We start from the raw sequence: 15,382 nt of genomic DNA, 5'->3' as shown, positions 1-15,382 counted from the left end.
CCGACAAGATTGTCACGTTTACAGAATAGTATACACACGCATATTCTGAGCTGTAAAGCTCTGCACTGGTGGCTTAAGACTTTTCACGACCGAATTTGCCATCGGCACGTGGCGACGATTCACAGAAAATGCCTTGAGCCTCGTGACAATGGAGGGTAAACGACAATGATTTTGGCATGAAACTACCATGTTGGTCTTACCCAAAACACAGATATAGATCACTGTATGTGCTTATAGATATCTACGTTTTAAGTTACTTGAGATGTCTTTTGGTTTGTTTTGGCACATTCACGATGGCTAAGTTATTTTTAGGAAGCAGTGTATGTATTGATGTTGAACTTCTTTCGCACCGTACATAGCCAACCGTAATAATCGATGGAAGCCCTCTCCATTTCTCAGTGCAATTCGAAAGCCAAAGACAATTCGACTTCTCCTTTGCTGTTCCAGCTGCTGAACCACCAGGCGGTGTCCGATCTGCTGCTGGTGGACGTGTTGATGAACAACCTGCTGGGACGACTGGTGGACAACTCGCATGTGGTGCGCATGCTGTGCATCCGTGGCCTCGGCAACATCGCCACGGGCGCTGCGCACAAGGTACGTGGGCCACCGGGCGGGGGCCACGGGCACAGGGAACTTTAGACAAAGACAAAGATCCCTGCAAAGCCTGTAAAAGGCTCTTGGGGAAAGTTGTTCGCGAGCACGTATTGAGGCTGGAATGGCGTGCAAAGGGGTTGGTTTGGCCACCACCATGTTAGGCCACCTCAATCTCCACCAGTGCTGATGTTTTACTCATGGCACGGGGTACTCATTTTAAGAATAAATCAACCTAGTGGAGATCCAGGACCAGTTCAGATATTACTCGTCACCGATGTTAGCCGTGGCTGGCATTCGAACAATGTGTTAATTATAGAGCACTAGCTTTACTACCCGGCTTCGCCCGAGACTTGGACGCTTGTCTTGGATTAATACGCGGCCTACGCGGAGGGTGGGGGGGGATGCGTGACGTCAGCAGGCACACTGCGTGACGCTGCCGCATGCGGGTGACATCACAGATGGGACGTCACCGCTCACTTGCCGTGCAAAATATATCCATTATTGCGCTCCCCCCCCCCCCCCCAAAATACAAAAGTCTATTTTTATTCGTTTTGCATTGTGTACAGTCTGGAAACTACCCACATGCCAAATTTAAAGTTTGTAGCATGTTGGGAAGTATGCTAAACATTTTGAACAGACACACATATTCACAAATTTCCCTTTTATATATATAAAAGATTATGCCAGCAACCGTTAAAGAGAAACCGTTCCAGTTTGCAAAATGGTTGAGTTATTCAACTTATTTAAATAATGTGGCAGTGCAATTTTTTTATTCGAGTAAGTACATTCTCTCGGGGGATGCTGCCGTGGTATCATTATTAACGCGCTGGAATTGGAATCCAGAGACCACCGGTTCAATTCCACCTCCCGGCTTTGCAGTTGAGACAAATGGAGCAATGTTCTTAAATAACTGCCCTCCCCGCCTCTGTCCACCCAGCAGCATAAATGGGTTCGGCACAGTTTGTCGATTGGCAGCTTGCATGTGGTGGGGCAAGTACTATTACCTCTTCCAACACATCAGGTTGGTGTGGAAGAATGTGCCATCATAAGCTCTCGACAGGGAGATCCTTCTACCAGCGGTGGGGATGAGCAAGCAATTGCAGGGATGCATTTTCTTAATTCTTATACTTGGAAACCCGACATACTGGCATCATTCCTCACACGCGCGACACTATGGGGGTCCATGCACGTCAGGTTCACAGGTACTCGACGACGGTGCTGTCGGCGCTGATCGCCGGGATGGACGATAAGGATGACCCGGATGACCTCATCACCCTGGAGGCCATGTCCGGCCTGTCCAAGGTTCTGGCGCGCGTCGATGAGAGCAACGTGCGTGGAATCCTCATCAACATCGCTCTGCGCATCCGTCCCTTCTTCGAAAAGGTCAGGGGTTAATCGTGTTAATTAGGGTGGCTACGGATTAGGGGTTTTTGTGTTTTGTTTGTAATGAACGTTCTGGTTTTTGACATCCCCTACGGGCGTGGGGTGGGAAGCGATAGGGATATTGTGTGCGGCATTGCGCAGCGAAGGCGTGACTCGTGCACGCTTTTTGGTTACTCCTGCGGTTTTGAAAGAGCATACGAAAACAATGCAAGGGAGTAACAAGATTAAAACATTGATCAAGTTGGTTTGATTTATTGGCCAATTGATTGCTTTGTTTTCTGACAAAATGGCTGGTAGCCGGCTGTCGCTGCTTGTTTGTTCGTGCGTCTTGCCTCTTCGCGTGACCTCTCCGCTTGCCGAAATCGCTCGAATGATTAAAACAATTGGAGTGAAATCACAGCGTTAAATGTCAATAGAGCCAATTAAGTTCTCGGCGAGATTGGAATTTAAAAAAGGAAAATTAGCTCTGGCATCTGGGCATTAGGCAGCTGCTAAAGCAATGTGCGTAATTGTATTCAATGTGTGCCACGTAAAACATGCCTGCAAATGCACTCAGGGTGAGATAGGATATAATAGTGATAAGCACTCTAGGAGTTTCTGTGTGTGTGTGTCTGAAGCCATTTCAAGACTGATACAACAAGTGTTGGCTTAAATTAATAGTGGATAAAAAAAAAACATGACAGGTGCATTGATGCTCTGTGGAATGTGTTGGGTGTGTTGAGTGTTGTGTGTTTGATGTGCAGAGTGTGGGGCGCAGGGCATGTGGTGTGCTGTGTGCGATGTCATTGATGTGTTGGCTGCGAGAGTATTGTGTTTGACGTGTGACATGATACGTGGTGTGTGATGTTGGATCCATGCAGCTTCTGTGCGGTTGTGTAATTCCTGCTGTGCGGTGTGTAATACGTGGTGTGTGAGATGTGTTGTGTTTGACGTGGCACCCTCTGCGTGATTCTTGGCTTGTGGGTGCAGTTTCGTAACGCGGTGTGCAACATGTGATGTGCTACGTGTAAATGTGCCGCGTGTCAAGTCGGTTTTATTTGTTTAGCCCGGTGAGAACTCAAGAGGACCAGGATGGTGTCCACTTGCAACAGTTGCCTTGCTCGCCCAAAATGACAAAAGTAAAACGAATTAAAATTAAAGCACGGAAATGAAGCGAATCGAAACGAGATGGTGTCCCAACGCGCAGGAGAAGGAGACCGTTCGCGCTGCCGCGTTCGTGCTGTTCGGGAACCTGTCCAAGTTCGGTGATGGTGAGTCCCGCGGGCAGTTCTTGGAGCAGGTGCACACCAATTTGGTGAGCATCCTGCTGCACCTCAACGACGAGCACCCCGACGTACGCAAGGTGAGCGAGCGGCGGTCACGCGAACGTTGTCGCCCGTCCCTCTCGCTTGCTCCTCTGTCCGCTCGTGATTTTCCCTACGGTGCCCCACCATTCATATCTTCTCCCGTCTCTTTTGATTCAAATCGGAAAAGCAAAACGTGCGCTAGTCAGCGGTCAGGTTTTAACTTTGCAAAACAAAATATCTCGCAGGACCAAAAGAAGGGTAAAATCCGATGGCAATCCAAAGTGGCACGATGAACAGAGTAGTGATTGCTTTTTGAACCTTGGATTATAAAACAGTAATATATGAGAACCTTGAAATGTAAATATAGGGACTCCTCTGAAGCCATTTCACAAGCACAGTTGAAACTGTCATGTTTGCCAGTGTTGTCAAGGCAACGTCCGTCGTAAATTGTCATCTCTTGTAAATGCAGAATGGCTGGTTGCTATCGCTTTGTGCCAAAATAACAGTTGCCCAAAAACAATATGGAGAACTACCACCCTTGTGAAAGTGGCCGAGCGAGAACCCGTTTTCCGCTTTGTTGCGGAGGATGTTCGCGGTTCAAGCTTCACGGCTGTCCTGGTTAATACCGCGGGTGTATTAACAAAAGATACATGCAGTTTGCTTCGCAGTGGACGCTAAAGATCCCGCAAAGTTTTTAGAGAAATAGCCGGCCATGTGCGCCGGCGTCACGTTCGGAATGTGCGAAGGTTTTACTCGCAAATGACCTCCTGGACATCCGTGAAACAGCTCTACGTCTCATCAGATTCCTCCAGTATAAATAAATATTCGGATTCTGATAATTGGGTAAAGCCAGGAAGCAACATCGCTCCCCCCTGCAGTGAATCTTCTGCAGACTATAATCGTCTAATGAAACATGGCACACTTTCTTGATAACATCGCGCTATCAGAATGGCACTAACAGCGACTGTACTAACGATTTGATGGTTGTGTGCCCGTGGCCTTGACGCGGTCCCTGTGCCATGCAGGCGTGCAAGTTTGCCCTGCGCACGATCGGCTCCTTGCTGGGCTCCGAGGCCATTGGCACCATGTTCCAGAAGCATCTGCTGGAGGATGCCAACCTGCACTACGGGGAATTCATGAACGACCTGGCCAAGTACATTGTAAGGCAGTGCCGGGGCAGCCTGCAACTACGCTGACGGCTTCACGTGAAAATAACACGGTGCTCATTGCGAGGATGAGGCCGGCATTTTTAAAAGGAACGTCATGCACCCGTTAATCTTGCATGCAATGTTGATCTGGCTCCTGGCTCATTTGTCACTAACCCTTGGGTTGAATCGGAGCACTTTGCCCGAGATTATTCTCCGGGTTCTCAAGTGTAGTGAGTTGATGGTCCCAGTACAGTCAATAAGGGAATGACTGCATAAAAAAATCGTGACATAAAATTTTGGTTTTCACTTAATTTGCCTAAATTCCAGCTCTGAGAATGATCAGTGTCGGGTTTACAGGCAATGCTTACACACGCGTTTGCAGCGGGGTGTGTGACCACGTTCAAGTTTTAAGTTTATTTTGTTTAACCAGGAGACGGCTCAAGTGGCCAAGATAAATCTCTTTTGTAGGCGTGACCTGGGTGACCAAAAGTCACGAAAGAAAAACAAACAGAATGAATATTCTTGGTTCTTTCGGTAAAGTCACGTAGAAGGGAAATAATAAAATAATAAAAATATAAAACAATAACAATTTTCACGACGATTCGACTGCAACACAAACAATCATCATCAGGTGTGAAATTCACAGCAAGATAATTTGAAAAAAGTGGCGGTTTTTCTTAACGTCAGCACCACAGACAGCGATTTGGCAGTTGGTCAGATGGAAGAGTCCATCTATGTTCGGAAAAGAGGAGGGGGGAGAGGAAGATAATGGAATGCGTTCTGAAAGTCACCGTAAGCGTGAACACAATCAATTAAGACCTGAAATGGTTTATCAAATCCTTCCAATGATTGCTAAGCCAGAATCCATCTTCTCGGTTGAAATTGTCTCTGTGTTTGTATACGTGGATAGCTTTAAATCAAAATTTAAACAGAATGAAGTACAGCAATGAAGCACACGGAAATCAAAGCAAAAGCAACCGTGTCACACGAGAAATTTAAAACACTGCACAAACACAAACCACCGTCAAATATTAAACTCCCTGCAGTGCAAGTCAGCTCGCGCAGGTTAAGTAATGGCGCTGCCCCATAACATGTGAATGTAAATGGTCACATGAATGGTTCTCAGAAATAGTTCTGTGAATATTTCCTTCTGCTTACTGCTCGCACAACACACACTGATTTACACTTCCTTGCAAAACCTCTGAATGGATGCTTCTCTTGGCATGGAGCCAGCGGCACAAGTGGGGATAAAGACAAAATCAAACATTTAATGCAGTGAGCACAAAGTCGATTACAACTTCATTTACGGTTGTGCCAACACCTGTAGTGGTGGCTGTTGATCCCAATCGGCAATACGTGGATATAAACTCCAAACGACTGATGACTCATTCCTGTGCTCTTCCTTCTGAATGTCCCTTGTACAAGCTCAGTGGCCTCTTGCAAACTCCCACCAAACGTGCACTTCTCCGTGACTCTTCGAGTTTGGTGTCTCATTTAATTGTCCGCATCTTTGTCGCGCGAAAGCTGCTTGTTTATAGAGTTGTTATAATTTTCCTTGATTTTTTTTGTTTGCAGATCAAGGATTTTCCCGACAAGGTGAACTTCTACTTGATGAGCTGCGTGTCGTTCTTCAAAAGCACGTGGGCGGAAATCCGGGGCAACGCTGTGATGCTTGTCGGTGAGTGGACAGCGTGTGCTGCTGGGAACGGAGTGAATGATGGGCAAGAGTGACCTTTTATACAATGAGAAATACTTTTTTACAACGAAGCCGCGATGAGTCTCAACACTCTTTTTCAATAGGATCCTGCATTTTGATGTTTCTGCAAATTCCTCATTTAAGGGTGTTTTTTACTCTGCGTGGGTGGCAACTGGACTACCCGGCGAAAACGCAAACAAACGGTTAGCTGGGCAGGTGTGTCGCACGCCTGTCATCCACCACTGTGGAGGCGAGGGTTTGTGGATTGCACAAATGTTGCAAAACTCCCTTCCCTGCGGCGTCCAGGCCGGAGCCTGGTTTGCCAGGAGATGGTGGGACGGCAAAGTGTGGACTAATATTATCTCTCCCTTCTGTATGGGAAAGTGTTACCCCCTCTCACACGTGTGGGATTCTTCTGGTGCTCCCCTTTCCTCCCGCATGTGAACACACTCATTAATTGCCTGAAAACATCTTAATATATAGAGAATTGCAGAGCTTTGGCAATTGTCCAAGTCCGTGTTTCCACACCGATTCTGAGATGCAATTTTCATGAACGACGCTATGCAAACCAAACTTTATTATTCAACGTGGGTCTCTAGACCGACCTGTGGTACTAACATCTCCTGCCCAACTCAAAGTAGGATTTGAGGTTTCCTAACTCTTGGTGATCCACCAACCCTCTCCTCCACAGGCTCTCTCATGGGCGTTCGCTCTTAGCACTCGCCCCGAATCTGCGCGTAGGTTACACGGGGTGGGATCTTTGTCTTCGTGTGTGCCTGCAGGCTTCTTCCTGGGCAACGTGGCGAATGAGACATTGCAGAGCATCTCGCTGGAGCACGTGTGCGGGGGTGAGTGCCGCCCGTGCCGATGCCACATCAAGCGCGGGCACACGGCGTTCCGTCTGCGCCCTCCGTCTCGAACGCTGCGCCGTGCGGCCGCCGTCGCGCTATAAGATTTTGTCCGCCTGAGCGCTGGCGGGCCGGGAGTTGGGAGTGTCGGTGTCTGCATGGCAACAGGGCACGGTCCAATTTTGGTGCCAGGGTGGCAAGGGTAGAGAGAGGAAGCTCAGGCAGTGTCAGGCACATGTTTCGTCACTGCTCTAGCAAATAAAAAAAAATGTGTACCGTTGATAAAGATCGGACCGAAACTAAAGCATTTAATGAATTTCTCCTGCTTTCACGTTAAAAACCAGCTGCACCCACATTAGCACCGAGCGCGTAATTTATGTTTGCAATATATAGATTCACATTGCTCGTGCTGAATGTGAACGTAAATTAATGTATCGTGTGTCTGTACATGCATAAAATAAGACCTAGGCTTTTCCCTGTGGACCAACATTCCCCTCCTAAAAGCCGGTTCCGTCGCTGCCTGGCAGTTATAATTTTATTTTATGACCGTCTAATTTGTAGCCGTAGTTCAACTCGTGCCTTTATTGACGCAGCGCTGTGTATGACCGCCTTGTGTTTTCCCAGCTGTGATTATTTTGCTCAAGGATCCATCCGCCGCGGTGAGAACGAAGGCAGCGGAAGCGCTGAGTCTCTTCCACACGATGTGAAAGCTCCCGAGCTTGAGCGCGAGAACTGCAAGTATGTCTTGCTGCGCGGTTACGAGTTCCTCCTTTGGAAAAAAGGGGGGAAAGAAAAAACCCAACGGCAAAACATTGCGGCGTTAACGTTGGCCAAAAAACCCGGTAAATTTCAGTCGAGTTTATTATAAATATAAACAGGGTAGCGGTGTTAACGCGCACGAACGTTGTTTTATCAGGCGTGTTTGATTTTGGGGTTGCGGGCGGGGTGATTGATTAATTTGGCTCTGAAGTGACTGTTTATTGCAACGTCATTCGATTCACCGTGTAGCTCGTTTGTTGTTGTGCGCAGCTGCTCGTACGCTTACATGGCAGCTGAAAATCCCGTACGGCCTGTTCTGTTCTTTTTCCTTCTGTCCTTTCTCTCGTGGACCAAATTACGGAGGATGTGTATCAGCCCCTTTCGAATTATGCGGCAAAATTATAGTGTGAAGCTCATGCCAAGTCTGTGTTGTTCCTGGTTCTTTCCATTGGACTTCGACAATATCATGAGGGGTTGAATCGCCCTTATGCTGGGTATCAGATCACCGACATTCTGTAGCAATCATTTAAGCCTTACGCCTTTTTTTTTTGTACATCATGTTCATAATAATAACTCGTGTCGCTCGGGCAATTTTTTTTTTCTCACGTGCACATTTGAGTGGAACGAGACTGCATGGGTCAGTGCGCGAAGAAATACAAGTCTAATGCAGTGTCAGAAAGTGGCGTAACGGAATAAAATAATCTAATGCCTTGACAGACAGCCGTGAGATTTGTAAAGCTACTACCGCCGTCCTTACTGATGTTCAATGGCCTGGCAGAGAGTGTTGTGTTCCTAAGTTATTGATGCTCAGCTGAAGGAGCCAATGCGTGGGTAATATGCTTATTTAAAGCTGGTGAGCTTTTGTAGACATTCATACCTGATGTGGAAGTGATTTAAAAACTTTGTAACGTCCAATAATAAGCTCGTACGTTTGTCAGAAGGAAACTTGTGCGCTGTGACACACAATTGCACCCTTTGCTCGATGTAATTTGATGGTTGTGCTGATCTCTGAATTCCGAGTGAAGAAATCGCAAAGTCTAATATTTTACATGCGCAATAGGTCACAGATCCATAGTCCGTAATGCAAATCCAGTCGGCGCCACATGAAGGTCATATTGTGGGGTTGCGAAAGCAATGGGCGTGGAAACATCAGATGGGCCAATCTGTTTCCAATGCCGACCCCGTCTGCCGGGAGTAACACAAGAGAACGTGTGTCGAGGGCATGCGCAGTCAATCATGATGCGAGTAATCCCAACCACATGGCTTTCCCAATACAGACGCGCACGCACGCTGCAAATGAAAGTCCCGCTCAACGATCTTCGAATCAGAAGTTGCGCTTGCTTTGGAGACCTGCTGTGATCGAGAAAACTCGCCCACGATCGGGGCGCGCACCTGTTTTGCGCTGCAGCGAAGCCGCGCGGCATCGTGGTATAAGCTTGGCGCAGTTTGCGGTTTGGTGTGGGAAGAGTCTTTCAGGGTGGTGCGAGCGCTGCGCCTCGTTCTTAACATCTTCTTGGTTCTTTCGGTAAAGTCACGCGTTGTGGCCGAAACGTCGTGAGAATTGTTTTATTATGTTTTATTTTTATTATTTTATTACTTCCCTTCTACGTGACTTTACCGAAAGAACCAAGAAGATGAATCCCTGCAGTCACGAAAGCTTTAAATCGAAATCGTTCTTAACAGTTTGAGGAATGCGTGCTGGTCAAGGAGCCTCGTTAGAGAGGGCATTGCATATGTGGGGTGGAGTGTTAGTACGGTGGTTGGCGCACCATGCAATGAACCTGGCAACCTGAGTTTGATTAATGTCGGTGGTGAGTGGGATCTGAACGGTTTCTGGACCTTTCCTTCACCAACCCGCTGTTTGACGATACTGTACTTCATCCCACGCTGATGAACCATGTTCAGATATCCCCCCTTTCACACACGACATAGTGCAGGCACATTTGATCCAACAGTGGATTGACAAAGGGCTTGAAACGATTATGGTTGTTATTATTATTGTAATTCCACTGAAATGGGGTGAGATGAAGGCAAGCTTGGGGGCGGGATGTTGGCAAGCTGGATGGGAACACAGTTTGCCCGACGGTCAGCGCGTGGGCGTTCCTCTTATCAGACTGCTGCTCCCCCCTTCCACCGAGGAGCCGTCTGCGATATGATGTCCCTCTCGCTTGGACGTCGGCAAAAACAAATATCCCAAAGTAAAGTGAAAAACAATTAAACTTCAGTCGGCACTCCAAACATTTGACGGCGTGCAAAACCAGCCGTTGTTTTGGCTCCCAGGCCCTCTGACCCGCACTGGCTGCTAGCCCAATTATAACAAGTTATTTTTTTTTGTCTGAATAAATTGGAGTGTTGCTAAAATTATAATAATGCCATTGGTGAAATGGTTAATGAACTGGTCTGTCAGCTTGTTAAATATGATTTCGCATGGATAGTGAAGGTTACGGATGTTATTTTTTTGTAAAAAAAAAAAAAGGTAGCACTAATGGGAATTTTTTCTGGTCTTTGCACGTTACGTACACCTCGCTCCTCTCTCTCCCCCGGAATTGCCGATGGCTCCACTCAATGAGACGACAATTTGTGGCAAGTCCAAGTTGGGATTCCTGCGCAGGCAGACACTGAGGACAGTTGGTTGGAAATAATTAAAATCCCCTGGGTGGGAGTACTGACTGGGAATAAAACCCACCTGTTCCACAGCCCTATTGATTTTCAGTGTTTTGTAAGATTACATATATACCCACGTACACACGTGCGTGCGTGTGTGGGTATATATGAGAGTGTAATTATACATGCTGTGCACACATATATAATTAGTCTATTTTGTGTATAGACATTAGTTTATATATGCACGTGCCTATAATTGTTGTGCGTGTGTAATAGCAACTGCCATCACTTGGTGACGAACAACAACTGCCGTCCGTCACTAAGTGGTTGGCAATGTCACCAAGGCACTTGTGCCAGGCTAGGTGCACTTTGAGGCACGCATAAATGTGCAAAGTGTGTATATATATATACATTTATACACACTTGAAATTTGTATGATGTAATTTGCATAACAGTGAAAATTCTGACGAGGCAGGAATGTCAGCGTTTGTCAAAACTAAAAATTATTTCCAAAATACAACCACTGTTGATTTCCCCAGGAAGCAGTATGCATCTTGTTGACCCGGGATTTGAACTGATAACCTTCTGATTGCGAGCCGCATACTCTAGCGATCATCACGTAACCTGATGGATAAAAATGGGCTGAAGGTTAGCATTTGTATCTTCCACAATGTTACATGTGTTCACATTTTTTTTATGTAATCATCTCGCTTAACCCATGGCCCTATTGAGACAAGGTTCTATGAGATTCTCAAGTATGAAAAGGCTTTTGAAGCTATACATTTGTTATTTCTTCACTTTTTTTTTCTCTCATAAATTCCTTGATATGTAATATGAAAACACTGCTCATGCTGAAATGTCCATCGAGGTACAAGTGGGTGTGTGTGTGAGACATGATGAATATGTATTCTCAGCACAGCTTGTCTGGCTGTGACTCTTAAATATGAATAGGCAAGCTTGGGCAGTAATATAATTATACAGTTGTGTGGATCCAGACTGGTGTTGGTTAGTCATTCGTTGGTCATTATAACTCTACATAATGGAATGTGCCAGATAGATATTTTTTTATTGACACACGGATGAATTGGTTGCCTTTGTGCGAGTGGGAGGTTTGTAGTTGATACAACGGACGGGCGTAAATAATGGCTCTTGACTTTCACACAGTTTGTGAAAGGTTTTTTTTTTTGTGACGGCATTGTAAATGCATCACCAAGTTACTAAATGTCCTAGCTGTTCTAATTTAATTCGTCATTTCAACAACAAAAACTTTTTTTTATCTCTCCAACTTAAGCACGTTTGAAAGATCGCGGACCCTCGCGTGAATGCCAAGGCCATGGATCCAGCAGGGGCATTTTAGGGCAATCGTTGCAGGCAACCATAATTGGCAACCGTCGCTTGCAACGCATGAACCATGAGCAGACTTCGGTAAGCTTGGTGGGCAACTGAATGAAGGGACAGAGTTCTCTCTCCTGCAACCCACAGCAGTGTGGAGCTGAAATTGATCGGCTGAGTCAACTCGGGAGGCCCGTCATGCCCATCACACCACATCTCTCCACACATCTCACCACACATCTCTCCACACATCTCACCACCCCATCATAGCACTTAACACTATCTATGCACCCCACATCACCCATTTTATCCACATCATCCATACACCACACTTTATTCACCCCATCACATCACATCATCCCCCCCCCACAATCATAACACACCACCACTCTATCTCTCTAAACCAGTGGTTCTTAACCTGGGGTGCACGCACTCCCTGGGGGTGTGAGATGCCCGTTCTGGAGGTGCGGGACATACCAGATGTTTTTAGAAGGTAAATCGAAAGACAAATTACGCACGGGCACGTAAATACAATTACTTTGTTTCATCAAACCCTTGGTATTCATAAACATTATCCATTGTTTTACGACTGAGAACCAATAGGGTGCAAGGCTGCAGTAAAGGTTAAGAACCATTGCTCTACACAATCATACCGCCATCAAACCTTTCTCTCCAACACAGTCAGACCACACGACCACCACCAACACCACCCCATCGCACCAACCGTCCACACCGTATCGTTCCACGCCCCACTCGTGAGGCCGCCGTTCTTTTCAAACGAGGCGAGAGAGAGGGCGAGATCGGTCCGCGATGCGAGCCCTGCGATTCTGGTCGGAGGTTGCTGCGATCAGATTTGCTCAGATGTTGGGCGACGAGATGTCAACGAGCGGAAACGCCACGGCGACCGTCGCCCCCCAAACTCGCCCCTTGGGATCACGGCCGCGGGGAGCCCGCGGCTGTTTGCCGCTTGACGGAGGAGCGCCGTGCAAGCGCCACTGTCGCACAATCGGTTTCATGGCGCTGCGTGGCCTTTATTACCGACGCCCATGCTTGTCATAGCAACTCCTGTTTTGTCAACAGAAACGCGTTGCACTCAATCCTGGACGTTGCTGTGCTTGTTCTACACAGTGGTGGTGGACCGCTGCTTATTGAGCCACGGAGCGTGGCTCAGGGTTAAACGGCTCAAAGCGATTGACACTTTAAAGTAGCCACGACCCATTCTCCAGCTCAGGCATGCGGCAGTCCATTCATCTCTCGATGCCAACGTTTTAATTGGTGATGTGAAGCCTATTTTTTTGCATATGCATTTGGATTAGCTTTGATCCGTAACTTTAGAAAAGGATCACATTTTCTCGAACACAACCTGATCTCAATGACTGATGTATGAATTTGCTGCCCCAGTGCTCTGCTAATCCTCGTCTATTGTGACCGCGGTGGTGGGGGTGAGGGTGGGGGGGGGAGTGGCTGTGGGGGACGGTCTCTTGTTTGTGTGCGTGTGTGGTCTGGTTAAAATGGTAACCGTTAGAAATCTTAAACAAAAAAAGCTGTAAATCGTCAAATATACTGTACGTTATATACCCGGGTTTCTTGATGTCATGCTGTTTACGCCATCGGTTAAACGTTCGGAATTGGGGTCGACGGTCTTGAAGGTTGCTGGGTGGCTGATTTTGATGCACGTTTGCGTTTGAGAGCAATGGTCTTTGCAATTCACTTTAAATAATGTACATTACATTCTACGACTGTACTGAGTTATAAGCATCGTGTAGCGAATGCGTACTTGACGCCAAAAAGAAACACAATCATTTTACGATGTAAAAATAAAGTTATATTGGGACATTACCATGATGACTGGTGTCAATCATTTTGAAGATATTTGCTGATGTTCACTGCTTGCTCAGCTTTGCTGCTGCCGAGGTTTTCGTCGTTGCGCTGTACGGCTCTCCCATGTGTTTTCGAGTTGTACCACCGACACCATACGGGAGCAAAGTGCGGCTCAACCCAACAACAGCGACGGCAAAAAAAACACACAGCGGAGAGTCATTTTAAGCATCGTGACCAGAATTTGGCTTTTTGTATCAATTCCCACTTCCTGGTAAAGGAGGGGACCGCCTTGGGCAACGTGCATGCTTGTGTGAGCGTGATGGCGATGCATCGGTCGTTTTGTATCTTCCCAATTGACCGGTGGGCCACAGTCAACAATGTGTGTAAATCGTCGCAGATGCTCCGAGTGAATGTTTTTTTCTCTGGCGGCAAGCGGCAAGGCAGAGCGGAGAGCACAGATGAAAGTGGTAGCGAAGTCCAGCGGAGGGCAGTGTTGTGTCGCGGCACGCCGTGAATGTATAAACCATGCTCGTGGATAAGAGACGAGGTCAAGAAAAACACATCTCTCTCTGCTTTTTTTGCAGAACGGAGGACGGAGTCTTAATTTAATAACAATTTGCCTGTTTGACACCGTAGGCTTTCGCGACCAATGTTGTTCATGTTAATGGTGTTTTTTGGGTTGGATCGTGTAAGTATAAATGTGTCGTTAAACCCGCCACCACCCGACACAGCCAATTGGTAAGGTTTGTCACTTAAACAAAACATGCTAATGAGTTACTACTTAAGCCTACCGGTGTGTTCACAATTCACAATTCTGGCAAAATCGCCCGGCGATGCTGTATGTAAATGATTACCTGCGAAAACGTAACGGTACTGAAATTGTAAATGTTGTGGATTTACTCTCCATCACACCGGTGGGCTGAAGTAGTTACTAATTAGCACGTTTTTTTGTTTACGTAACAAGCCTTACTAATTGGCCGTGTCGGGTGGTTAGCTGCTTAACGACACATTTATACTTGCACGATCTAATAAAAACATCTTTATTATAAACAATGTGCTTGTATTTCATTGTAGAAATGGTAGGGTTGTTCAGCTGCGTGTCCTGGTGTGCGGCAGAAATGTACCAAGGAGCTGCAGCTACTGTGCGTGTCGTCAGTGTCTTGATACCCCCCGTGATTTATAAACATGGCTAAGAAATGCTCAACATTCCCGACAAAATCGTGGCATAATTGACTGCATTTTTGTCCATTTAACACCGTGACATCAACGCTGATAATGCTGAATGCGCTGAGTGCACAAACAGTAGGCACAGTATGTAGTCGGTATTCAATAGCTGCGTAGATTTAACATGATAAAAGTAAGTTGTTTCTTAGCTTGGTATGAGTTTGGTTTGGTTTGTTTTGGCACAGATACAACCCATTGGACAATAAATGTTCATTTTTGATTGGGATCCGATTTACAAAAAAAGCGTGAACAAAACAACCAAAAACAATTGTACACAGTGGTCAAGTTTCGAATGGCAAGGTTGTGCATCAACACAGTACTACCGGCACAAAAATCACAAGGCTCGGATAATGCATCACACGCATCGTCACATGATATCACAGGATAACGCATCACATCACGCGATATTGGGTGCAAAACAGCAGTGAAGTGGGAAAGATCGTACCAACAAAATGTCGATTACTTGTGAAATTAGAATAATGTTGCAGCTTTACACAATGTCGAGTTTGGTTGTTGAGTTCCTGAATGTGGTGGTGGTGTCTTACTTATTGATGGACTTTTTGTAAAAAAAATTTTTGTCAAATTTATCTTGGTGCACTTTAACAATGACTCGATCGATCTTAGCTGGTCACCTAGTTGCTGGTCATTGCTGCCTCCGTTATGCTTTCAGTGGTCGTGCCCTGCCAC

The 15,382-nt window shown here is 46.4% G+C and overlaps 1 protein-coding gene across 5 annotated transcripts in view; it reads left to right on the top strand.

Annotated features, from left to right (window-relative positions):
- Positions 1 to 13,479, top strand: part of MROH1 (maestro heat like repeat family member 1) — a 73,654-nt gene extending 60,175 nt beyond the window's left edge. For 3 of the 5 annotated variants that reach the window (XM_078875678.1, XM_078875674.1, XM_078875677.1), the window contains 7 exons: positions 448 to 594; positions 1,789 to 1,977; positions 3,164 to 3,319; positions 4,289 to 4,423; positions 5,987 to 6,089; positions 6,890 to 6,955; positions 7,580 to 13,479. In XM_078875678.1, the coding sequence (XP_078731804.1) occupies positions 448 to 594; positions 1,789 to 1,977; positions 3,164 to 3,319; positions 4,289 to 4,423; positions 5,987 to 6,089; positions 6,890 to 6,955; positions 7,580 to 7,662 (879 nt within the window). In that variant the 3' untranslated portion in view covers positions 7,663 to 13,479. Of the gene's footprint in view, positions 1 to 447; positions 595 to 1,788; positions 1,978 to 3,163; positions 3,320 to 4,288; positions 4,483 to 5,986; positions 6,090 to 6,889; positions 6,956 to 7,579 lie in introns of those variants that run through there. The other 2 variants (XM_078875675.1, XM_078875679.1) reach the window with 2 other exon arrangements.
- Positions 13,480 to 15,382: the final 1,903 nt, after the last annotated feature.

Source organism: Lampetra fluviatilis, chromosome 42 (assembly GCF_964198595.1).
Source record: "Lampetra fluviatilis chromosome 42, kcLamFluv1.1, whole genome shotgun sequence".
NCBI classification, from domain to species: Eukaryota; Metazoa; Chordata; class Hyperoartia; order Petromyzontiformes; family Petromyzontidae; genus Lampetra; species Lampetra fluviatilis.
This window is presented reverse-complemented; position numbering and strand designations above follow the sequence as displayed.